The sequence below is a fragment of the Nerophis lumbriciformis genome, linkage group LG05 (assembly GCF_033978685.3).
Source record: "Nerophis lumbriciformis linkage group LG05, RoL_Nlum_v2.1, whole genome shotgun sequence".
Lineage (NCBI taxonomy): Eukaryota > Metazoa > Chordata > Actinopteri > Syngnathiformes > Syngnathidae > Nerophis > Nerophis lumbriciformis.
The window spans coordinates 8227013-8255000 of record NC_084552.2 but is presented as its reverse complement, the minus strand read 5'-3'; the positions used below and the strand labels follow the sequence as shown (position 1 = coordinate 8255000).

The window sequence follows — 27988 nt, the reverse complement described above, 5'->3', positions numbered from 1 at the left end:
CCACTCTCACATCATCATCAGACAGGGTGACATTTGTCTTCAGGGTGTTGTGGGTCAATGCAGAGTATATAGCTGCCTGCTGCTCCAACATATCATAAGTGGAGTTCCATCTCGTTGGGGCATCATGTATGAGCAGGCAGCTTTAGCATTTCTTGCTTTGTCTTAAGCACATGAGCAGCTGTTGTGCTTGGGTGGAAGTAAGAAACCTTCCTGATCCTCCCAAAGAGGCGCTCCATCCTATTGACTGAGATTCCCTTCTGTGATGCCAAATTCACTACATGTGCAAAGCACCTATCTGTGGTCCCAGTCCTGCCTCATTCTCTGTAATTATTTGATTTTTGGCATTATCACGTGTGACTGGGATATCTTTATCTTCCATTCCTCCACTGCTTGTGTCAGCACCTGCGCAAGGTGACTCTCGTAGAGGGGGCGTGTCTTCTCATCTCCCAGTCTGCTGTGATGAAGTGAGCGCTTATAGTTCCGCTGGACGTCCAGCCGTCTGTCATGAGCGCAACAGATGATGCTCGGGATAGTTCATCCACAACTTTTTTCTTCTCCTGCTCATAAAGATCTGGCACAATCTTATTGCTGAAGTGGGTGCGCGACGGGATGTCGTAACGTGGTTCAAGCACGTTCAGCATGTGTTTAAAACCCTCGTTTTGCACAACCGAGTCTGCACTTATAAACACACCGATTCAATGGCGCTGGGCGTTCAAGCTCCTCCGTTATTGCGCTCGCCATGACCACGCTGTGTGTGGACTGAACGTGCCAACAACTTTTTTTTTTTGTTTCATATATCAAACCGCGGATCAAACCTCCCCTCCCCGCCCCCCCACCCCCCACACACACATAGACCGCGCCTCTTTTCTTCTCTCCGGCTTGTGACAGAGGAAGATTCAGAAGAACGCGACACCGCAGCGCTTCTGTTTCTAGCCGATACTACATCAAAAGTAACGTAAAATAACGCAGTAACGCATCATGTAGTAACGGTAACTAAATTACTGAATAAAAAAAATAACGCGTTAGATTACTAGTTACCGCCGAAACTAACGGCGTTACAGTAACGCGTTACTTTGGAACGCGTTAGTCCCAACACTGTATATATATACATTTATATCTGTGTGTATTTATATGTATATATGTATATTTATATATGGATGTATGTATGTATTTATATGTGTTTGTATACATATTTATGTATATGTATGAATACATATATACAGTATATGTTAATGTATATATAATGCATATGTATATAATGGGTGTGTGTGTGTGTGTGTGTATATATTTACATATAAATATACATTTATATATGTGTATATATACATATATACATATCTACATGTGTATATTTATGTAAATGTATATATAATGTATAAATGCATGTATGTATATATGTATGTGTCTACATATATTTATATACATATGTGTATATATGTATGTATACATATATAAATGTGTATATATATATATGTATATATATATATAAATGCATATATATAACATATACGTATAAATGTTATAAATGTGTGTACATACTGTATGTGTGTATGTATGTGTATAAAATATACTTTATGTATAAACATACACATGTGTGTGTGTAAATATGTGTATGTTTATACATATACATGTGTTTATATACACACATATATATACACGCGCACACACACACATATATAATTTTATATGTGCATATATTTATATACAGAGGTGGGTAGTAACGCGCTACATTTACTCCGTTACATCTACTTGAGTAACTTTTGGGATAAATTGTACTTCTTAGAGTAGTTTTGATGCAACTTACTTTTACTTTTACTTGAGTATATTTATAGAGAAGGAACGCTACTTTTACTCCGCTACTTTTACTCCGCTACTTTTATCTACATTCAGCTCGCTACTCGCTACTAATTTTTATCGATCTGTTAATGCACGCTTTGTTTGTTTTGGTCTGTCAGACAGACCTTCAAAGTGCCTGCCTTACTGGTGACGTTTCACTACGTTCCACCAATCAAATGCAGTCACTAGTGACGTTTGACTCCGTTCCACCAATCAGATGCAGTCACTGGTGACGTTGGACCAATCAAACAGAGCCAGGCGGTCACATGACCTGACTTAAACAAGTTGAAAAACTTATTGGGGTGTTACCATTTAGTGGTCAATTGTAGGGAATATGTACTGTACTGTGCAATCTACTAATACAAGTTTCAATCAATCAATCAAAAGTGTGAAGGAAAAAAGACACTTTTTTATTTCAAACGGACATCCCGTCACAAGCCTAAAGACTGACTGCACAGTTCCTGTCTTCACAATAAAAGTGCCGCTCCATCGCGCCTGCGCTTTCAAAATAAGAGTCTCCGAAAGCCAGCGCAAACAAGCTAGCAAGCTACGGAATTTGCCGCCAATGTATTTCTTGTAAAGTGTGTGAAAACGAATATGGAAGCTGGACAAATAAGATACCAAAAACCAACCACTTTCATGTGGTATTAGACAGAAAGGAGGAACTTTTTTTCTCCTGCATTTGAAAACGTGGACGTTAAGCACTGCTGTCTGATTACAATCAATGCAAGTCATCAGAATCAGGTAATACACCAACTTATATTCTTGTCAACATGAAAGAAAGGAATCTATATGTGTTAAACATGCATGTATATTCATTAAAACACCTTTAACATGTAAACAAAAACGGCTAAATAAATATAAATGATATACTGTATATATCAATGTATGTGTATATATATATATATATATATATATATATATATATATATATATATATATATATATATATATATATATATATATATATATATGATATGTGTGTGTATGTTACTCATCAGTTACTCAGTACTTGAGTAGTTTTTTCACAACATACTTTTTACTTTTACTCAAGTAAATATTTGGGTGACTACTCATTACTTTTACTTGAGTAATAAATCTCTAAAGTAACAGTACTCTTACTTGAGTACAATTTCTGGCTACTCTACCCACCTCTGTTTATATATATACATATCTAAATTTGTGTATATGTATATATGTATGTATGTACTGTATGTATTTATGTATATATATATATATATATGTATATGTCTATATGTATGTATATATATATATATGTCTATATGTATGTATATACTGTATGGAAGTGTGTATATGTGTATATAAATATACCTTATGTATAGATATATTTGTGTATATATGTGCATACAAATGTGTATGTTTATACATATATATATATATATATATATATATATATATATATATATATATATATATATATATATATATATATATATATATATATATTAGGGCTGTCAAAATAATTGACTGAACTTATGTGAGTAATCCCAAAAAAAGTATTGCATTATTCATGTGCACACGGATAATAATCATGCAGTTTATTTGAAGCTCTTTGACCTTTACTTCAGTGAGGAGACTCTTGACTGGTGGTCTCGCTGGCTAATTTCCCTCCAAATTCCTTCCTGAACGAACTTTAGATAAAACTGCTAGCAAGTTTTGTGTAAATAAATAACTTGCATTGCAGCAAATATTGTTATCTTTTCTCATGCTAATTTGAATCATGCAAGCCAATAATCACCCGTGATTCATCATGAATCATCCAAATTCCAAAATCTGATGAATCATTTGACAGCCCAGATAATAATATTATGATTAAAATAACTCACTTTATGCAGATTTGAACTCTTTAAAAGCATGACATCTTTTGGTGAAAAGGCCTTCAAAGGGTTCAAACAAAACCTTTCATGTTTGCTATTTTTGTTCTGGGCTCAAGTTGATTGAGACGTTTGTGGGGAAAGTCCTGTTGCACTTTGGGTTATTGTTGAATATCTACATAGGGATCACTCCAGCAGCACTGAGAGCAGCCAAACCACCTCCCGGTCAGGGGTTCTTAACTTTTTTGACCTTGGGGCTCAACTTTGACACCACAGAGGGAGGGCCCTTACCACAGCTGCAAAACACATAGAGTATGTTTAGTCAGCCCTCTTGTGGCCCAACAATGGTTAAGAACACTGCTCTCGGTAATGTTGCATTTTTCAATGCCAACAAAAACGCTCCGACGTAAGTAAAGTTAGGATGCACAAGATATAATAAAACAAGATAGGACAACTGGACAGCAGTTATCATATTGAAATGTTGCAATAAAACAAATATTGACTATACACACACACAAACATAGGTACTGGTATTGATTGCCGGGTACCGTATCAGTTGAAAGGTAATGTAAAAGTGGCCATCCACAATCGTACACCTGCAAAAAGATGTTATCATTGCAATTTAAAATTCAAGATAAAAAAAAAACTCTCAGGAAACATTATGAAATGAAAGTAACAAAACAGAGACGATGGCCAAAATACAGCAAAAATGGACTTTCGCTTTTGTTCCCTGAGGGTTAATAAAGTAAAAGCAATCCAAAGTTGAGCTGAAACTATCTGAGCCAAACAATAATAATTAGGGCCCGCAATGGCCCATTGCAAAAGGACTCCCACAGGGAGTCCTTATGCAATGGGACATAAGGACCTATTGAATTTCTAAGGTTTTATTATTATTATTATTATTATACCGGCCGCCTCTTCGAGCACTAATTTGACCCACTTAACATGCTTCAAAACTCACCAAATTTGACCCACACATCAGGACCTGCGAAAATTGTCTTTTAATAAAAAAAAAAAAACTGCAAAAATCAAAATTGCGCTCTAGCGCCCCCTAGGAAAAAAAAAAACTAGACTGCCTGTAACTCCCACTAGGAAGGTCGGAAAGACATGAAACAAAATCCTCTATGTAGGTCTGACTCAGACCTAACTTTCATAATGGTACATTTTCGGGCTAGAATCAACAGGAAGTTGGCAATTCCCCCTTCAAGACAAAAAAGTACTAAAAACAGTCACTTTTGCCTCTTTGAGCTGTAATTTGACCCCCTTAACATGCTTCACAACTCACCAAACTGAACACACACATCAGGACTGGCTAAAACTGTGCTCTAATGAAAAAACCTAACCCCAAATTTAAAAATTGTGCTCTACAGCAATTTTTTTATTAAACGCACAAAAAACTGCTCCTCGGAAGAAAAAAATTACAAAACTGCCTGTAACTCCCACTGGGAAGGTCGGAGAGACATGAAACAAAAACCTCTCCGTAGGTCTCACTTAGACCTACATTTCATAAATTGACAACCCCCAGCAAAAATCAACAACAAGTTTGCTATTCCCCCTTCAAAACAATTATTTTGTAAAAACCGGTCACCTTCCTTCAAAAACTATCTCCTCTGAGCGCGTTTGTCGTTTTGGCTTCAAACTAACACAGGAGAGAGATTAAACCCTTGTGCATACATTAACAGAACAGTTTTTTTATAACTGCTCCGGTTTTGATTTTATGAGCCTTCAAAGAACCGCTGCGCTGATGCTGCTGCACTGCTGTTTTTGTAAGATGGCTGCTTAAAAGCAGGAAGCACCAACGTGCCCACACAATGCAGACAACGTAGGTACACTAGACAAAAGTCTTGGGACACTTCAGACTAAAAGTACACAAAAGTATTGGGACACTTAGGACTAGCACCTGCCTAATACGCGGGCCCGAACAACGCTGCTTGCAGCTTTAATTAATAATGTAACTCATGTAATATGTGTACTTTAAAAAAAAAAAAACCTCACGTAATAATACCTTGTATTATTGAATAATTGATCTATGTAATAATGACTTCATTTTATTTATGCCCAATTAAAAAAAACAGGTTAAAAAAAAGGCCACTTTGGACACCCTTGTATTAGAGATGACATAATGTAACTTGTATTAGAGATGACATAATGTAACTTGTATTAGAGATGACATAATGCAACTTGTATTAGAGATGACATAATGTAACTTTTTAACAACACACTTCATCACTGTCTTAACATTTAGTACGTGCAAACACTTCTGACCAAACATCTGCATGGCACCTCTTGTTTCCCCAGCATGTACCTACACACACACACACACAGGAAATCCATGGAACACACACTTTCCTCTTTTAACTGCCAGTTTGGAACACTTTCAATCCCAGGGGAATGCATCTCTGACAGAAAAGACCAGTTCATTAACGGCCATATTCCGTGTGTGTGTGTGTGTGTGTGTGTGTGTGTGTGTGGGGGTGTGTGTGTGTGTGTGTGTGTGTGGGTGTGTGTGTGTGTGTGTGTGTGTGTGTGTGTGTGTTCTTGTATTTCTAGCCTTCTTGAGACATGAAGAAGGAAAAGTATCTTCCATATGAGGAGGTGTGAACAAGTGATGACATACATCAATAACATTGCATCTAATAGACAATGTCTCATTTGCACCCCTGCTGGTGACATCTATCAAAATGAGGGTGGTCCCAAAAAGGAGGGATTTTTCACATTGACTGTGTGTCGCTTTTAAAAGTGCTCCCCCTCTGGTCAACATATGAAATAACAAGTGTGTGTAAGAAATTGAAATTCACAGCCTTTGGCCAAAATAAAAAAAATGTATATAGAGACAAACTGTAATAACTAGAAATAAGTAATGAAGATTAAAAAACAATTGCAAACAAAAAAACAAAAATTAACTAAAAGCAATCTTTTTCTCACAATGTGTCGACTTCTTCCTTATAAAATCGGGAACAATTTCTCATATTCTTTCTGTTTCTGTAATACTGCAATATCTTCTCGTAAAATTATTACTTTTTTTTATGTAAAATTATTACTTTTTAATGCAAAATATATACAATTCTGACTTTTATCACAAATTGGCAAAAATTACCAATTTTGTTGTTGTTCTTGTTTTGAGTAAAATTTAGACTTTTGTCATAATTTTGCCAAGTTAAAAATTCCGATTATTATTATAATATTGGCAACATTTTTCAAGTTTTCTTATAAAATTGTTGAGTAAAATTACGACTCTTTTCATAAAATTGCCAAAATGTTAAGCTTTTCTTGTAAAATGGCGACTGTTATTGAGTAATATTCCAAATTTGATCATAATGTTGCACAAATATTCAGTTTTTCTCGTCAAATTTTGACTTGTGTTGAGTTAAACTACGACTTTTATTATAATACTGCCAAAATTCAAAGTTTTTCTTGTGAATTTGTGACCTTTGTCTTGTGACATTCCAACTAATTTTTCACAGCAAGCTTTTTTTATGTTTGCATAGTTTGTATATATTATTAATGTTGTAAATACACTTCTTTATATATCTAGAAAGGCTGGTCCTAAAGAGGGAGGCAATTTTCTCAGGTCTCAAGAAGGGAACAAGTACAAGAGTGTGTGTGTGTGTGTGTGTGTGTGTGTGTGTGTGTGTGTGTGTGTGTGTGTGTGTGTGTGTGTGTGTGTGTGTGTGTGTGTGTGTGTGTGTGTGTGTGCGTGTGTGTGTGAACTTTTTTTCCTATCCTGGCCACAAGCATTGCAATCAATGGAGGAGCACGTCCTTATTATTTATATGTTTTGAATTAGACCCCACCAGTGGGATATTTCAGACTTAGGGTGTGTGTGTGTACAGTGGGTGTGCGTGTACAGTGGGTGTGGGTCAGTGTTTTGCCTCATCCCTGAAGAATTCACGAGCGACCCGCTAAGTTGGCAAGAGAATTGTCTGCTCACAGATGCTACCCGCTGGTTGTTTGTGCACACCGCAGCTAGTGCCGGGTAGTCGGCCCCAATGCAGGGTTCTCACAGGAATGAGGCAGAAATGCAAGTGTGTATGTGGACCCTGTGTTCCTGTTCCTGCACTGACTCCCTATCTGCCTGTGTGTCAACACCCCTCCCCTCCCCCCGACTCTCCTTTCACCAACTCCACCGCCATCGTGGTGTTTCTGCATCCTCACCTCCACCTCCATTAGATTGTCAAAGAATCCTACCAGGTAAGAGCACACACCGCACACCACCTGGTCCACCTCTTTTGTTGGCTAGCGACCAGGTGACACACCTATTCTGCCTATATGGATTTGTACAAAGATACAGAGTAGAAATAAAACGTGCAGAGATATTGTTTATACCACCGTCATACCAACTATTTTTGATATATATTTTTATATGATGCAACAATTTTTGCTACATCCGGGGTGTCCAAACTTTTTCTCACAGTGAAATAATTAAAGCATACAGGTGCCAATTTGATATTTTTCTTTTTCAAAACTAGTATAATGTATAGATTTGTTTTAACCTTTAAGGCTCCCCTCAAGTTTGGTCCTGAAGTCATAAATGTGTAAAAATTAAAAAATTTAAAAAAAAGTAATATATTATTATAAAAAATAAATTATTCAACTAGATCAAGTTCAGGTCTATCTGTTGGTACAAAGTTTATATATATATATATATATATATATATATATATATATATATATATATATATATATATATATATATATATATATATACAATCCACTTTATTTGTATAGCACATTTAAACAACATAAATGTTTCCAAAGTGCTGCACAACAATATTGAAAACAATATTCAAATATTATCCTTAGCTCCACCAATGACTGAATAAAAACCAAAAACAAATAAATATAAAACCTATACAAAAACAATATATAAATACATATGATTAAAAACGATTTTAAAGGGTAAATCCAATTCAAACAATAAATAGAAATCAAAATTTCAAAAACACAGATATATATACAGTATATATATATCATTATACAGTATATATGTGTGTGTGTGCCCTTTTTGTCAAAAAGCAAACCCCGCAAAATATTTCACATTAAAATATTTTAAGTAATAGGAGCCTTAAATATGTTAATAATTCATAACAACATTGATTTTGATTCATTATTATGTTTTCGCAATGGCAGTTTTTTTGTTTGTTTGTTTTAAGGCCTTTTTTTTATCAAAGGAAACGTTTTTTTATGGCAAACACACAGAAAATGCAATATTTCCCCCAAAAACTATTTCAAAGTAGAATATTTAATGTCAAGTAATTGGAGCCTTGAAAAGGTCAATGATTCATGGAAAAAAAAACATTGATTTTAATTAATTATTATGTCTTAAATAATGACAAGTTTTAAAGAAAAAAAAAGCACCCTGCGTGGCAGCTTTGCGTTATTAGATTCCACAATGCAACTTTTTCTCGCTAATTTTCTTCTTCTTCATGAAGCTGATTGTGTTATGTTGCGCCCTACAAAGTGTTTATACTGTGAGCAGTGTGCCTGTCACACCCAAGCCGTGTGATTGTAACATCCATCTGAGTTGTAGTTTCCATTAACTAATTTGGAGGCGTTGATATCGCCATGTGAAATCGCTAATGCTATTAGTAGCCTGTCTATGGCAAACCCAATGTAAATTAGCATCGAGCTAAAGCATTACTTAATGTTTAAACGTTTTCTAGCAAGCATACTTGCTTAGTGGGTGTTGAAAATGGCAAGAAGTGCTGAATTCAGTACCTTACTGTGCATACCTCTACTTACTTCCCCTGCACACGTGTTCTTATACAACCGGCACAAAACTGGGAGTAAGTGTGTATATACCCCCATAAGATCTACTCTGGTGGTCCACAAGTGTGCACGTGTGTTCCAGGAGGTGCAGGCGTGCACGGTGGACATGAACATCAGCGCTGACAGCTCCAGTCAAGCAGAGAACAAAGCCAAGAACCGATACATCAACATCCTGGCCTGTGAGTCCACTTCTGCACTCTCCATCGCTACTTTGTGCTGCCACCAGAGGTGGGTAGAGTAGCCAGAAATTGTACTCAAGTAAGAGTACTGTTACTTTAGAGATTTATTACTCAAGTAAAAGTAAGGAGTAATCACCCAAATATTTACTTGAGTAAAAGTAAAAAGTATGTTGTGAAAAAACTACTCAAGTACTGAGTAACTGATGAGTAACCTGTTCGTTTAATGATGACGGCAACAAATAATGCACAAAAACATAAAAATAGCAATGAGCAATTCAGAGCCAGGAATATCTCTTAAGCAACTAAAACAATAATATATATTAAATAATAATACATTAAAATAAAAACAATTAAGGCAAATTGAGCCACAATATCTTAACAGCACCATAGGCTCAGTAGGCAGAGATTACAAAGGAAAATAACAAGTTAGCCTTTACGCAACTGGGAACTTCTGATTGGTGTTTGTATGCATGCGTGTGTGTGCGTGCGACTGTGCGTGTGTGTATGTCTCTGTCTGTCTATGAGGCTGCAGTGCGTTAATAAATGTCCCCACACGATGTACATTTGACAGTGATTCATAGCAGGGAAGCTAACATCAGCCTACAGTGACAGCCAAAATATCTACTAACGTTACTTACCACCATGTGCTTCCTCAAATTTGACGTTGAGTTCATGTAAGCTTAAACTTGTTGTCGTTTGCCGCTGAAACTTTATGTGCAGTTAATCATATGACCGCCTGGCTTTGTTTGATTGGTGAAACGGAGTCAAACGTCACCAGTGAGTGTATTTGATTGGTGAAACGCAGGCATGCGATAGATCCTACTTTGAAGGTCTGTCTGACAAACCAAAACAGACAAAGCGTGCATTAACAGATCGATAAAAATTAGTAGCGAGTTGCGAGCTGAATGTAGATAAATGGAGCGGAGTAAAAGTAGTGTTTCTTCTCTATAAATATACTCAAGTAAAAGTAAAAGTATGTTGCATTAAAACTACTCTTAGAAGTACAATTTATCCCAAAAGTTACTCAAGTAGATGTAAGGGAGTAAATGTAGCGCGTTACTACCCACCTCTGGCTGCCACAAACCTCACGATCCTCTCTCCCTCCCAGACGACCACAGTCGCGTGAAGCTCTCCAACAGTTTGGACCGAGATGGGACCTGCGGGGACTACATCAACGCCAACTTTGTAGACGTGAGCCACCGATCTACTGCCATCCAAATATCAGCAAAGGATAACATAGCGTGTGCTACGTGGAGCCCAAACACTAAGATTTGGTATCGGGAAAAGGGTAGAAAAAGTGACATTGGCACCAAAACATGTTTTGGCAACAAATACAAACTTTGAAAAAAAAAATGTTGGAACCATGACATGTTTTCGATGCCAATATTTATATTTTTGTCCACTTTTATCAATGTTGTGCGTTTCATAGGTTTTTATGATCAACTTTTTTTTTTCCACATTCGCATCTCTTTTTTACGCTTTCAAACTAATGGCAGCTGTGGAGGTTCATTTGTGTCATTATTACATTTTTTTGACACTGAATTGAGGTACCTGAATCTTTAGCGTTTGAATTTTGTGAACTAAATTTTATTAAATCAAATTAAGCTGACAATTTCATTGAAAATAATGCAGTGTTTTGAAATTCAGTGTAAAAAAATTCACTGTAAAAATTAAGTGTAAAAAAAAAATCAGTGTAAAAAAATTCAGTTTGAAAATTCAGTCTATAAATATTCAGTGTAAAGAATTCCGTGTAAAAAAAATTCACTGTAAAAAATAAGGGTAAAAAAAAGTCAGTGTCAAAAGATTCACTGTGTAAATATTCAGTGTAAAAAAATTGAGTGTAAAGAAATTCACTGTACAAATTCAGTGTGAAAAAATCAGTGTAAAAAATGAACTGTGTAAACATTCAGCGTAAAAAAAATTTGTGTACAAAAATTCACTGTGTAAAAAATTCAGTGTTTTAAAATTCTGTGTATGAATATTCAGTGTAAATAATTCCGTGTAAAAAAAATTCACTGTAAAAATTAAGTGTAAAAAAAAATCTGCGTCAAAAAATTCACTGTGTAAACATTCAGTGTGAATAAAATTGAGTGTAAAGACATTAACTGTAAAAATTCAGTGAAAAAAATTAGTGTAAAAAATTCAGTGTATAAAAAATTCAGTGTGTAAAAAAAATTCAGTCTATAAATATTCAGTGTAAAAAAATCAGTGTAAAAACAATTCAGTGTATAAAAAATTCAGTGTGTAAAAAATTATGTAAAATAAATCTGTCAAAAAATTCACTGTGTAAACATTCAGTGTAAAAAAAAATTGAGTGTAAAGAAATTCACTGTAAAAAGATCAGTGTACAAAATTAACTCTGTAAACATTTAATATAAAAAAAATAGTGAACAAAAACTCACTGTGTAAAAAATTTAGTCTATAAAAAATTCAGTGTTTAAAAATGATGTGTTTTAAAATTATGTATATAAATATTCAGTGTAAAGAATTCCGTGTAAAAAAATGTACTGTAAAAAATAAGTGCAAAAAAAAATCTGTGTAAAGAAATTCACTGTAAAAATTCAGTGTATAAAAATCAGTGTACAAAATTAACTGTGTAAACATTCAATATAAAAAAAATAGTGTACAAAAATTTACAGTGTAAAAAATGTAGTCTATAAAAAAATTCAGTGTTTTAAAATTCTGTGTATAAATATTCAGTGTAAAGAATTCAGTGTAAAAAAAATTCAGTGTAAAAATTAAGTGTAAAAAAAATCAGTGTCATTTAATTCACTGTGTAAATATCCAGTGTAAAAAAATTTAGTGTAAAGAAATTCACTGTAAAAAATCAGTGTCAAAAAATTAACTGTGTAAACATTCAGCGTAAAAAAATTTGTGTACAAAAATTCACTGTGTAAAAAATTTAGTGTATAAAAAGTTCAGTGTGTAAAAATTCTGTTTTAAAATTCTGTGTATAAATATTCAGTGTAAAGAATTCAGTGTAAAAACAATTCACTGTAGAAATTCAATGTAAAAGCAATCACTGTGTAAACATTCAGTGTAAAAAAAATCTGTGTGTAAGAAAATTCAATGTGTAAAAATTCAATGTATAAAAATGTTAATCATTAGAATCTATAGTTTGTATGGTTTGAAAACATCCAGCTGGCCACATTGTAACGTTAATTAAGTTGTTTTATGTCCAGGTAGCCCAGTTAACTGCTTTTTTTTTAATGCAAGACCTGTGTCATGTGACTTCAAACTTGACACCTCATTGGCTGCTTCTGAGACAGGATCCATTGCTTCAGTCTTACTTTACCGGAAGTGAGTCTTGCTTTTTGAAGCAGCACATTTTTCCACTCTGAATTTTTATAGACTAAATATTTTTTACAATGATTTTTTTGTGAAATTCAGTTTTACAAAATTCAAATGCAAACAATTCAGTTACATAAATTCAGTGTGAAATAAACCTCCATGTGCCTGTGGGCGGGGCTTATAACAAGTTTACCTGGAAGCAGTTTTACTAGACTTGGGTCTGCAGACAAAACACGGTAGAAGAAGAAAGGAGGACCGGGGGGGTTTGGGGGGCGTGTAAAATAAGTTTAAAGAAGCTTCAAAAGATGAAATTATGGAACAAAAGTTGTGTTTTACATTTATGTTGAGTCGGCCCGAGTGTGTTACCGTCAACGCATTTATATCCTGCTCCGAAAGAAATCTTTTCTTTTTAAACATATTCTAGTGAACAACTTTTTGACTACTTATCTAATACGTGAAGCACTCTGGTCAACTTTTTTTGATATTTGATATATGCAGTAGACTTCAGCACTAAGAGGATGTTAAGATATTTGTCAAATGTTTCATTTATTACCATGCATTAATTATTCTTAATGTCAGGTTCAAACACGGATGACATCTATTAAACAAGACAAGAGGCAAAGAATTAAACAGAGACAGAATTCAATTTGGACTCAATTGAGGAGACACGTCTGGACACACTGTACCCTTGTACAGTATCTCAGCACGCTCTGCCACAAGATTGCACTCCTCCTTCTTTATTTGACTTTCTCCTCCCACCTGACCACCGCTTCCACTTCCATAGGGAAGTGGGTCGTAAACAGCGTTGCCTTTGGTTACAGAATAGTTCAAAAGTAGAGGTCGTAAAATAGTTCAAAAAGAGTTCCGTAAAATACTTCAAAAAGAGTTCGTCTGGAAATTGGGCAGATCCTGCCATCTGTCCGCTTTGAAGTCCTTGGGTTAGAACAATATCTTTCTGTTGATTACCATACATGAGAGAAAACACAAAACCCTTCATGTGGCTTTCCCCCTTACACAGTAGAGTTTTACGAGCCTTCTTGGTACGTTTCAAAGACAGCTTTTGTCTTCTTTCTAGGAACTCATTTCAACACAAAGTTTTTTGTGATAACTTACAAACAATTATTCTAACACTTAACCATAGTTCTCTTTACAAAGCAAGTCCAATAACTTCAACTTGCTGTAAAAAACAAAAACAAACAAAAAACGCAACCGTAGAAAATAGAAGTGAATGTTGAGAAGAAAAAAAAGTTGATCATAAAAACTGTACAAAAATATGAATATTGGCATCGAAAACATGTCATTGTTCAAACAAATATGGTATTTATTCAAAGTTTGTATTCATTTGTTGCCAAAACTTGTTTCAGTGCCAATACAACTTTTTCTACAAGGTCTTTTTTTTTCAATACTAAATCTTACTGGCAGTGTTACGGGCCTTTGAGTTGAACACCTGTCAGCTACGTCCTTCATCAGCTCAACCATGGAATTGCTGGACTATAGAGTGCACCGGTATATGAGCCACACCCACTCAATTTGAGAAGAAAACAAATATTTTCCATATATTAGTCTCACCGCAGATATATAGGTTGTGAAATGAGTTATTTACACATAAATATTATGTAAATGTTTATTTAAATACCTTAATTGTTTCCAAATGAAGCAATGTGGTATCTGTTAGTCTACAAAATAACATGTTTGTTTTTTTTTCCCATTTGGTGGAAGATTACCGTACTGAAAGCTCTTAGCGTGCGGGGCCATTTTGATGCTTTTTTACTCTGGGGAAAAATGATAAAAACATAAATGATATTTTTTCGGACTATAGAGGGCCACACCCCACTACATTTTAGAAGAAAAACATATTTTCCATATATTAGTCGCATCGGACTATAGGTTGCAGATATATACGTTGTGAAATGAGTTATTTACACAGAAATATTCTGTAAATGTTTATTTACATACCTTAATTGTTTCCAAACGGTGTCTGTAACACGGCAGTAAAACGGCTGATGAAACAAAACAGAAATCATGGTCATGGACCCACTAGCTGCGCAAGCTAGCTCTCCACTCAGCTAAACAGACTCAATAACTCCACGGTGACGTTTTGGTGAATTTACTGAGGAATTTGTGAAAGTGAAACAATACAAAAAGAATGACATTGTAAGTTAATAATACTAACACAGACACTCGTAACGTGTTGGCTTATTAGTGAATAACGCTAGCGTGATTTTATTACGATATCACGTACAAATATGCATGAAAACACTCCTACAGACATCACACACGGGAAAGTTTAGGAAGTATGAATTGTTTTAGTTATATTGTAAAACTTACAAACGTTGCTTGGAGGGATGAACGAAGAATCTAGACGAGTAGAAACGCTATGGACGATTGGAAGACGCAATGTGCTTCCAGTCGAACACTCTCTAAACAGAATTGCAATGCAGCACCTGCAGTATTCGTACTCGTCCAAAAGATGGCGCCATAACACAAACAGTAACACACCCTTTCAGTGCCTTTGCTCAGTTATTGTTATGGCCGTCGGCGAAGAAAAGTTCCATAAATTAGCCGCACTGTTTTATGAGCCGCAGGGTACAAAGCGTAGGATAAAAGTGTAGTTTGTAATTTACACCATCTGTTTATAATAATAATAATAATATATTTTATTTGTAAAAAGCACTTTACATTGAGTAAACAACCTCAAAGTGCTACAGTGTATTAAAAAAATAAAGATAAAAAGATAATTAAAAAAAAAAATAGAACAGCCAAATAGCTAAAACTAGTATGCATACATCTAAAAAAAAGGCTTTTTTTAAAAAGAAGGGTTTTTAAGCCTTTTTTAAAAGCATCCACAGTCTGTGGTGCCCTCAGGTGGTCAGGGAGAGCGTTCCACAGACTGGGAGCGGCGGAGCAGAAAGCCCGGTCTCTCATTGTTCGTAGCTTTGTCCTCGGAGGTTGGAGGAGGTTAGCCTGTCCGGAGCGGAGGTGTGGTGTGGAGGATTTGTGGGTGAGTAGTTCTTTGAGGTAGAGGGGGGCATTTCCATCTGTTTAGTGTCATTATACAATATTGCCAGAAATATGTTGTGGAGGTTGTTGACACGAGCGCGGACTATCCCACCTTTCTGCCCTGACCGCCATTTGTGTGGCAGTTTGAATCCAAACACAGACGCGGAACACTTTCGGTCTTGGTGAATCACATTGTGAGCGCTCAATGATTATACTTGCATCTCCTACCATTATGGGCGTTCTGATGACGGACATACGTATATTCATGAAGATAAGTTGCGCTCCCTTTTTGCTCACTCAAGAGGCGCACTCGTCTGCTCAGCAGTTTTGGTAGATCACCCTGCGTGCGCTATCACCTTTGCACGTGTTTTGAGCGAGGCAAAACCCGGGAGCGGGCTTCTTCCTTCCTGAGCATGTCGCCGCCGGTCCGCAGGGCTACGAGCGCACCAGGGCCTACATCGCGGCGCAGGGTCCGCTCCGAGCGGGCAGGGAGGACTTCTGGAGGATGATCTGGCAGCAGAACGTGGGCGTGGTGGTCATGATCACCAACCTGAAGGAGAAGGGGCGGGTGAGAGCGCCACCAGGAAGCGCCGCCACGCCTCCTTTTGTCCTCTTCCTCATCCTGTATTGTGTGCCGCCACAGACCAAGTGTGACCGCTACTGGCCTGAGGAGGGTCAGGAGGACTATGGACCGTACCAGGTGACTCTGAGGAGCACCAGGACCCTGGCTTACTACACTGTGCGGACCTTCCTTGTCAGGGAGAGCGCCAATAAGGTACACACACACACACACACACACACACACACACATGCATGTGCACGTGCACCAACGTGTCTGCTCCAGCAGGCGTGTGGGAGGAGCGTGGAGCACACAGTCCAGCAGTACCATTACACCCAGTGGCCCGACATGGGCGTCCCAGAGTACACTCTGCCGGTCCTGTCCTTCATCCGGATGTCGTCTCGGGCTCGAACGCAAGAGATGGGACCTGTCCTGGTGCACTGCAGGTGTGTGTGTGGGTGTGTCTTTAATAAAATACCTCTAAAGGCTTAGTGGCCACATGCGTGGACAGCCCCTTTTAGCTCTTATTTCCTGTAATGTTTGATCCTGTTCTGTCTCCCTGTAATGTTTGATCCTGTTCTGTCTCCCTGTAATGTTTGATCCTGGTCTGTTTCCCTGTAATGTTTGATCCTGTTCTGTCTCCCTGTAATATTTGATCCTCTTCTGTCTCCCTGTAATGTTTGATCCTCTTCTGTCTCCCTGTAATGTTTGATCCTGTTTTGTCTTCCTGTAATGTTTGATCCTGTTCTGTCTCCCTGTAATGTTTGATCCTGTTCTGTCTCCCTGTAATGTTTGATCCTGTTTTGCCTCCCTGTAATGTTTGATCCTGTTCTGTCTGCCTGTAATGTTTGATCCTGTTCTGTCTCCCTGTAATGTTTGATCCTGTTCTGTCTCCCTGTAATGTTTGATCCTGTTCTGTCTCCCTGTAATGTTTGTTCCTGTTCTGTCCCCCTGTAATGTTTGATCCTGTTCTGTCTCCCTGTAATGTTTGATCCTGGTCTGTTTCCCTGTAATGTTTGATCCTGTTCTGTCTCCCTGTAATATTTGATCCTCTTCTGTCTCCCTGTAATGTTTGATCCTCTTCTGTCTCCCTGTAATGTTTGATCCTGTTTTGTCTTCCTGTAATGTTTGATCCTGTTCTGTCTCCCTGTAATGTTTGATCCTGTTCTGTCTCCCTGTAATGTTTGATCCTGGTCTGTCTCCCTGTAATGTTTGATCCTCTTCTGTCTGCCTGTAATGTTTAAACCTGGTCTGTCTCCCTGTAATGTTTGATCGTCTTCTGTCTCCCTGTAATGTTTGATCCTGTTCTGTCTCCCTGTAATGTTTGATCCTGTTCTGTCTCCCTGTAATGTTTGATCCTGTTCTGTCTCCCTGTAATGTTTGATCCTGTTCTGTCTCCCTGTAATGTTTGATCCTAGTCTGTCTCCCTGTAATGTTTGATCCTGTTCTGTCTCCCTGTAATGTTTGATCCTGGTCTGTCTCCCTGTAATGTTTGATCCTCTTCTGTCTCCCTGTAATGTTTGATCCTGTTCTGTCTCCCTGTAATGTTTGATCCTGTTCTGTCTCCCTGTAATGTTTGATCCTCTTCTGTCTCCCTGTAATGTTTGATCCTGTTCTGTCTCCCTGTAATGTTTGATTCTGTTCTGTCTCCCTGTAATGTTTGATCCTCTTCTGTTTCCCTGTAATGTTTGATTGTGTTCTGTCTCCCTGTAATGTTTGATCCTCTTCTGTCTCCCTGTAATATTTGATCCTGTTCTGTCTCCCTGTAATGTTTGATCCTGTTCTGTCTCCCTGTAATGTTTGATCATCTTCTGTTTCCCTATAATGTTTGATCCTCTTCTGTCTCCCTGTAATGTTTGATCCTGTTCTGTCTCCCTGTAATGTTTGTCTGCTCTTGAATGGGATTGTGTTGAAAATATTAATTTCCCCTGGGGGATTTTTCAATATTTCTGATTTTTGATTGTGACAATAACAACATGGCTACTAATTGGTTAATATTAACAAGATGTTTTTTTAGAGGGCTTTATGGGCACAATAGTGTACTCCCGACGGCTCTAATGTTAACCACCTCTTACTTGCTGTATTTTACGACCTAGAATGCATCAAAAAAAAAAAAAAAAAAAAAAAGTGCAGTTCCCCTTGAATTGTTGTGAGGGCGGCGTCTTGTGACTAATGTGCGTGTGCATGACAGTGCTGGGGTGGGCCGCACAGGAACTTACATCGTGATAGAGAGCATGCTGCAGCAGATCCAGGACCAGGGGACCGTCAATGTCCTCGGCTTCCTGAAACATGTGCGGACACAGAGGAACTTCCTGGTTCAGACTGAGGTGCACACACACACACACACACACACACACACACACACACTTTTGAATGAGGATGAAATGTATAAAGGATCAATAAAGGATACATGATGTATCTGTGCTGTGACATGTTTAGTTGAGTCTTTATTTGAAGGGGCGCAGCACAGAGACATGAAGATCAAGCACAGATGTGTTCTGCACCAGATTAGAGCTCATTTCTATCTGCAGTCCCTGGTTACTAAATTAAAGATATACAAAAACATGCAATAAAATTTTACTGTAGCATTTAATCAAATTAAGAATAGCCATAAAATACATTTTCATTGACACATTACAACAACCCCTCCTTTACATCATAACTAGACTACATGCTCTCGTTCAAATCTGTCATCACTTGTTAAAACAATCATGATTTTAACACACACACCTCACAGCTTACAACAAAACGCTCTTATGGATAAATATAATACACATTAAGTTGACATGTAAAAATGGTCAAAAATGCATTTTTCACATCCATATTTTCACCAATGACCAATAAACAGCCCTGCCTTTTTCTTTCCACATGATTGTTTTGCATCTAGGAGCAGTACGTGTTCATCCACGACGTCTTGGTGGAGGCCATCTTGAGTCGCAACACCTGCGTTGCCGCCGACCTCCTCCACGCCTACGTGTCCGACCTCCTGATGCCCGGCGTGTCGGGCAGGACGCGCATGGACAAGCAGTTCAAGGTAGGCGCCTGGTTGCCGAGTGACCGTGCAGCACGCCGACTGACCCACTTGTGGCGTCCGCAGCTGATCAGCCAACGCCAGGCCAAGCACGCCGACTACAGCACGGCCCTGCGAGACGGCAACGCCATGAGGAACCGAGCCAGAGCGCTGATGCCAGGTCGGCCTCGTCTTCTCCGCATAACTCACTTTTTCCCAACCAGGACGGCACTGACAAAATGACGTTTTGTGCACTAAAAGCAAGTCAATGTGAGCTCAGCAAATTCATGCAATATCTAATTCAATACATCAACAATTATTGTTACTGTTACAATAATACTAGGCTTTTGAAAAAAGGGACAAAATTCAAGGAATTAATAATTACTTAAATCATACTTTTATTTAAATGCAAAAATGTGTTCAACATAAAAGTACATTTCATTATTTATTTAATGATTTATCAATTTAATTCATTAATGACACATTTAAGATTTTTCTTCTTTTAGATGTATTTATATATATATATATATATATATATATATATATATATATATTTAATTTTGGCATATTCGGCCCCGGTCAGCGATTCGGGAATTAATTTAATTTGTGAAGCGTGCAATTAAGATTCAGTGGGCGGAGCCTAAAAACCTGATTGTTCCATTTGTGCAAGGATTGGACTAGATGTGTGTTAGCCCCGCCCACCGACAAATGCAAACAAATGGGACAAAAATGTACCTCATAAATATATATTTTTAAACTACTTAAAAGGGCTCAATAATTCATTATAATTGGAATTAAATACATAAATGTGTTATTAAATGCGGCATAAGTGTATTTAATATAAAAGTACATTTAATTGGTGATACAACTCAATGATTTCATTATTTCAAAATTGTATTAATTATTTAATGATTTACTTTAATTAATGACACATTTAATAAATGTTTTAGGATGTTTTTATTTCTTTACTTTTGGCCCCTGTCAGCGCTTTATAACTTAATTTTATTTGTCAAACTCACTCATCAAATAAGTGGGTGGAGCCTAAAAACCTGATTGGTTACTTCCATTTGCAGTGATTGGACGAAGTTTGTGTTAGCCCCGCCCACTGACAAACTTAACAAGGGCCAAATGGGACAAAAGTGTACCTAATAAATGTTTAAATATTTACTTAAATGTGCGATTAATTAATTATAATTGGAATTAAAACACATACATGTGTTAATAAATGTATTTAATATAAAAGCACATTTCATTTATTATTGATTTCATTATTTCAGGGTTTCATTAATTATTTTTAAAAAAAAAATTGTGATTTAATTAATTAATTACACATTGAGGTATTGTTTTTAGATTTATTTATTTACCTTTGAAGCCTGTAATTTTATCTGTCAAACTCACCTGTCAAATCAGTGGGCGGAGCCTAAAAACCTGATTGGTCACTTCCATTTGCAGTGATGGGACGAAATGCGTGTTAGCCCCGCCCACTGACAAATGCTAACAAGGGCCAAATGAGACAAAAATGTACCTAATATTTAAATTACTTCAATGTGTCATTAATTCATTTAAATTGGAATTAAATACATAAATGTGTTAACAAATGTACCATAAATATATTTAATATAATTTATTTGATTTACATTTTTTCACGGTTTAATTAAGTGTTTCAAAATTGTATTAATTATTTAATAATTTAGTTAATTAATTAGATATTTAAGTTTTTTTAGACTTATTTATTTCTTTACTTTTCTTTACTTTAGCCCCGCCCACTGACAAGGGCCAAATGGGACAACAGTTTACCAAATAAATATTTCAATAATTACTTAAAGGTGTGTTTCATGAATTAACTCATTAAATAAGTCATGAAAGCATGGTCGCAGTAAGTAATTCAATCATGAAATATTTAATTATATCAAGAAATAATTAAATCAGTACTCAATTAAATCATGAAATAATGCAATTTTCCATAAAATACATTGATGACACATTTCTGTTTGTTAATTCCAATTATAATTCATGACACAGTCATTATTAAAAGATGTATTCATTTAATTTTGTCCCATAGAAAAAAGCACTTTGCTCCCAAAAGTGAGTCCAATATGTTTTCTTAAAGAGCAAAATGATAGAAATACAAATTCTACCGAATAAGTTTATTGTCTAAATGTGAAATGTGAGAGTTTGTTGTCAGTAAAATAAATGTGCGTTGAAATCCTTCAGTTGCTGCCAATATTAGGGGTGCAAAAAAATCAATTCACATCCCAATCATGATTCTTATTCCTCCTGATTCAAAATCCAGTCATCATTTTCAAAAATCAATACAATTTATTTTTATTTTTATAAGAATCAATTTTAAAAAACAAGTTTTTAGGCCATCTCATGAAGGAGCATTTCTAACCTGTAACCTGTTTTGAAAAAGTGTCATCATAATTAGAGATGTCCGATAATGGCTTTTTTGCCGATTTCCGATATTGTCCAACTCTTTAATTACCGATACCGATATATACAGTCGTGGAATTAACACATTATTATGCCTAATTTGGACAACCAGGTATGGTGAAGATAAGGTACTTTTTAAAAAAAATTGATAAAATAAAATAAGTTCAATAAATTAAAAACATTTTCTTGAATAAAAAAGAAAGTAAAACAATATACAAACAGTTACATAGAAACTAGTAATTAATGAAAATGAGTCAAATTAAGTGTTAAAGGTTAGTACTATTAGTGGACCAGCAGCACGCACAATCATGTGTGCTTACGGACTGTATCCTTTGCAGACTGTAATGATATATATTGATATATAATGTAGGAACCAGAATATTAATAACAGAAAGAAACAACCCTTTTGTGTGAATGAGTGTAAATGGGAGAGGGAGGTTTTTTGGGTTGGTGCACTAATTGTAAGTGTATCTTGTGTTTTTTATGTTGATTTAATTTTTTTTTAAAAACATACCGATAATTTAAAAAATGATACCGATAATTTCCAATATTACATCTTAACGCATTTATCGGCCGATATTGGACATCTCTAATCATAATCATTATACCAAATTACACGTTGCGAGAATCGATTCTGAATCAAATCGTCATCCCAGGAATCGGAATTGGATCAAATCGTTGAATTAATGAATTAAATAATTTATTTAAGGCTTGCTCAAAGTGGACATATTTTGATATATGATACATTTTGTGACTAGGGAGAAATGTGTGAGTTTTTATGGATAAATGTGTGATGGGTAAATATATCACCATATTTTATGAAAAATAGTAAAGATAAGGAGTGCACAAAAGATGGATTCACATCAAAATTGTGACTTTTATTCATCCTGATTCTAAATTAATTTATCATTTTTGAGAAACCATTTAAATAAATAAATGATAAATGGGTTATACTTGTATAGCGCTTTTCTATCTTCAAGGTACTCAAAGCAAGGTACAAAAACAATTACCTTTTATTGGATTAAAAGAATACATAAAAAAATAATAAAAAAATTTAGACCATCTTCATGCAACCAGAAGGAGCTTTTTTAACCTGAAACTTGTTTTGAAAAAGTTTCATTATAATTATTATACCAAATGATACATTGCAAAAATCCTGTTGGATAGAATAGAATAGAAAGTACTTTATTGATCCCTGGGGGAAATTCAGCACCATAGTTCGCTCACAATAAACAATAAACATTTCGGTATTATTACATGTGAATAACGTAAATACAGTCTATTATACAGCATTATTCACATGTGAATAATATAAATACAGTCTATTATACAGCATTATTCACATGTGAATAATATAAATACAGTCTATTATACAGCATTATTCACATGTGAATAATATAAATACAGTCTATTATACAGCATTATTCACATGTGAATTACATAAATACAGTCTATTATACAGCATTATTCACATGTGAATAACATAAATACAGTCTATTATACAGCATTATTCAAATGTGAATAATATAAATACAGTGTATTATACAGCATTATTCACATGTGAATAACATAAATACAGTCTATTATACAGCATTATTCACATGTGATTAACATAAATACAGTCTATTATACAGCATTATTCACATGTGAATAACGTAAATACAGTCTATTATACAGCATTATTCACATGTGAATAACATAAATACAGTCTATTATACAGCATTATTCACATGTGAATAACATAAATACAGTCTATTATACAGCATTATTCACATGTGAATAACATAAATACAGTCTATTATACAGCATTATTCAAATGTGAATAATATAAATACAGTGTATTATACAGCATTATTCACATGTGAATAACATAAATACAGTCTATTATACAGCATTATTCACATGCGATTAACATAAATACAGTCTATTATACAGCATTATTCACATGTGAATAACGTAAATACAGTCTATTATACAGCATTATTCACATGTGAATAACATAAATACAGTCTATTATACATTTAAGTACAGTCAAAAAGGAACATGAAAAATAGTAAAGATAAGGGGTGCACAAAAGATGGATTCACATCCAAATCGTGATTTTTATTCATCCTGATTGATCATTTTTGAAGGTAGTGGTGTAAGACTGTAGTTGTGTTTGCAGTGGAGAGATCCCGAGTGTGTCTCACGGCCACAGAAACCAACTCCTCAGGCTACATCAACGCCTCCTACGTGCTGGTAAACCGCTTTCTTTTACCTGACTCCGCGCTAAGACCGCCGTCTCAAGGCATGGCCAACGTTGTCATGTCTGTGCGTCTTAAAGGGCCAGCACCACAGTAAGGAGTTCATCGTGGGTCAGACGCCGCTCAGCAGCACTGTGGAGGACTTTTGGCGAATGGTGTGGGAACACAACACGCACACGGTGGTCCACCTGCCCGACTCCCATCAGCAGGTGACAACACACACACACAGACACACACACACACACACATACACATTTAGACGTGTGTTTGCAACTTCCACACACTCGCTGGTGTCTTTCAGACGAGCGAGGACGGCGACCCGTGTCTGTATTGGCCTTCCAAAGACCAGATCATGAACTTTGAAGGATTCACGGTGGTGTATTCTGGGGAGAGGATGGTGTGTCTGTCCAATGACGACAAAGTTCTGCTGCAGGACTTCACCTTAGAATCCACGCAGGTATCACACCTGTTGTAATGTATCGCTCTCAAGTTGCAGATATATATGTTGTGGAATGAATTATTTACACAGAAATATTCTGTAAATGTTTATTTATATACCTTCATTGTTTCCAAACGGTGTCTGTAACACGGCAGTAAAACGGCTGATCAAACAAAACAGAAGTCACGGTCATGGACCCACTAGCTGCGCAAGCTAACGCTCCAATCAGCTAAACAGACTCAATAACTCCACGCTGGCGTTTTGGTGAATATAATACAAAAAGAATGCCATTGTAAGTGAATAATTGTAAACATGTTAGCATATTAGCTAATGCTAACGACGCTGGCGTCATAACATTATGATAGCAGGTATAAATATGCATGGAAACACTCCTGCAGACATCACACATGGGACGCTTTAGTAAGTTAGAATTGTTTTAGTTATATTGTAAAACTTACAAACCATAGAGCACACTGGTATTTAAGCCACACCCGCCAAATTTTCGAATAAAGTCATATATTTACATACATTAGCCACACTGGAACATTTACCAGTATGAAAGACTTTATAAATGTTGATTTACATACCTTAATTGTTTCCAAACAGTGTCTGTAACACGGCAGTAAAACAACTGATCAAACAAAACAGAAGTCATGGTCATGGGCGCAGATACATACGTTGTGAAATTAGATATTTATGTTTATTTACATACCTTCATTGTTTCCAAACGGTGTCTGTAACACGGCAGTAAAACGGCTGATCGAACAAAACAGAAGTCACGGTCATGGAGCCACTAACTGAAAAAGCTAACGCTCCAATCAGCTAAACAGACTCAATAACTCCACGCTGACGTTTTGGTGAATATACTACAAAAATAATGTCATTGTAAGTTAATAATACTAACACAAACACTCGTAAATGGGTTAGCATATTAGCTACAGTAATGCTAACGACGCCAGCTTCATAACATTATGATAGCAGGTACAAATATGCATGAAAACACTCCTGCAGACATCACACATGGGACGCTTTAGTAAGTAAGAATTGTTTTAGTTATATTGTAAAACTTACAAACGTTGCTTGGAGTGATGAATGAAGAATCCATACGAGTAGAAACGCTATGGATGACTAGAAGACAGAACTTATAAAGTAGCAGTAGAGTGGAAAAACGAGTAGTTTTTATATTGAAGCTATTATGGTATATATCTGATTTGTGACACTAAAAGACTTCCAAAGTTGGCGAGTAAATAGATATGATCAAAATTGTATCAATCTCACAAAGATTCCCGAGCCATTTTGAGAGGTAATGAGGAAGCCGGTCATGTGATCCGGGACATAGAGGAGATCCCTTCCCCATCAACAACAATGCTAATCAAGCAGACTGTGTGAGAGCCATCAACGAGTACTTTGGGAACAATTATGATCCAGAACCTTATATTTTTGAGCCTGAACACAAAGAGGATGTTTTAGAAGTTTTAGAAGCTGAAAAAAAAATGTGTGTATTAAATAAAAAATTTTACACTCATTTTTTATACACTGAACTTATTTACATTGATTTTTTTACACTGAATACACAGAATTTTTTAACACTGAATGTTTTTACACAGAATTTGAAAACATTATTTTTTTCAGTGAATTTTTTTTACACTGAATGTTTTTACACCGAATTTTAAAACTTTTTTTTTTTCAGTGACATTTTTTAACACTTGATTTTTTTACACTGAATATTTATAGGGTGAATTTTTAGAACTCGTTTAAAAGATGGCGCCATTGCACAAACAATAAAACACCACTGTTTGTGTTTAATGAAAACTATTTGCAGTATGGCCGTCAGCGAAGAAAAACTCATAAGTCAGTCGCACCGTTTTATAAGCCGCAGAGTACAAAGCGTAGGAAAAAAAGTAGCAGCTTGTAGTCCCGATTGTTTGTAAAAGAGGTTGAACCAGACCCGATTGAAAGAAAGCTTGTGGATGAAAACTTTATTTCCAGAACAATCTGAGCCTGGAGGTCCAACTTTACATCGCGTCCTGCTGGCCCGACCCTGACGGTCCCATTCGGAACTGTTTCCAGCTCATCAACACGGTCATGGAGCGCCGCCATCGAGCACGCGGCCCGACAGTGGTGCACGACCCGTGAGTACTGTACTTACTGTACACCCGCCACTCTCCATACTCACCTTTACCTGCTCTGTAGTCTGGGAGGCGTCACGTCCGGACTCTTCTGCGCCCTCACCACCTTGTCCAATCAGCTGCAGGAGGAGGGGCGAGTGGACGTCTACCAGGTGGCCCGTATGACCAACCTCATGAGACCGGGGGTCTTCAACGATATCGTGAGTGTCCTCAAAAACACACGCTCGCTGCTGTTGCCAACGATACTGAGAGAAAAGGCCACTGGCGCCCCCTGCAGGAGCAGTACCAGTACCTGTACCGCGCCGTGCTCAGTCTGGTCAGCTGCCAGGAGGACCAGCGGGCCCTCCAGAGTCCGGAGACCAACGGCTCGGTACTGCTGGGGAAGACCAACGTTGCCGAAAGCCTCGAGTCGCTTATGTAGAGGCCGCACACACACACACACACACACACACACATACACACACACACACACACACACACACACACACACACAGCCAAGAGTTGTGAGTACTTGTGTTTGCACTTTAAAGCAGGGATATTCAACTAAATTGTGTTGTTAAATGTGTCATTAACTCACTAAAATTGGCATTAAATACATAAATGTGTAAATAAATGTATTATTTATTACAATATCTAATACAGTTTTATACATATATATATATATATTTGATAATCAATTATTTTTATTATTACAAAAATGCAAGAGACTATTAAAAAATGGGACAAAATTAAACGAATGAATACATTTTTAAAGAATCAAATATGTCATTAACTCATTTGATTTAAATACAGAAATGTATTTGATATAAAAGTACATTTAATAAATGTAATACATGATACATTTATATATATATATATATATATATATATATATATATATAAATGTATTTAATATAAATGTATATTTGATTATTTAATCATTTATTTAATGCAATATCTAATACAGTTATATATATATATATATATATATATATATATATATATATACATATATATATATATATATATATATATATATATTTGATAATCAAATTGTTTTTATTACAAAAATGCAAAAGACGATTAAAAATGGGACAAAATTAAATAAATGAATACTTTTTTCAATAATTAAATATGTCATTAACTCATAATTTGATTTAAATACATAAATGTATTTAATATAAAAGTACATTTAATAAATGCAATATATGATATATTTATTTATATATATGTATATATATATATATATATATATATATATCATTGATAATCAATTGTTTTTATTA

General features: G+C 36.0%; 1 protein-coding gene across 5 annotated transcripts in view; it reads left to right on the top strand.

Moving 5' to 3' along the window:
* Window positions 1–27520, top strand: part of ptprz1b (protein tyrosine phosphatase receptor type Z1b) — a 186972-nt gene extending 159452 nt beyond the window's left edge. Inside the window, exons 18-32 of one of the 5 annotated variants that reach the window (XM_061961325.1) lie at window positions 7842–7862; window positions 9523–9619; window positions 10728–10810; window positions 16344–16478; window positions 16554–16685; window positions 16758–16915; window positions 18661–18796; window positions 19357–19503; window positions 19567–19660; window positions 24077–24150; window positions 24236–24364; window positions 24457–24612; window positions 26584–26726; window positions 26788–26923; window positions 27001–27520. In XM_061961325.1, the coding sequence (XP_061817309.1) occupies window positions 7842–7862; window positions 9523–9619; window positions 10728–10810; window positions 16344–16478; window positions 16554–16685; window positions 16758–16915; window positions 18661–18796; window positions 19357–19503; window positions 19567–19660; window positions 24077–24150; window positions 24236–24364; window positions 24457–24612; window positions 26584–26726; window positions 26788–26923; window positions 27001–27144 (1785 nt within the window). In that variant the 3' untranslated portion in view covers window positions 27145–27520. Of the gene's footprint in view, window positions 1–7841; window positions 7863–9522; window positions 9620–10727; window positions 10811–16343; window positions 16479–16553; window positions 16916–18660; window positions 18797–19356; window positions 19504–19566; window positions 19661–24076; window positions 24151–24235; window positions 24365–24456; window positions 24613–26583; window positions 26727–26787; window positions 26924–27000 lie in introns of all 5 variants that reach the window. The other 4 variants (XM_072913140.1, XM_072913141.1, XM_061961323.1 and 1 more) reach the window with 4 other exon arrangements.
* The last annotated feature ends 468 nt before the right edge of the window (window positions 27521–27988 follow it).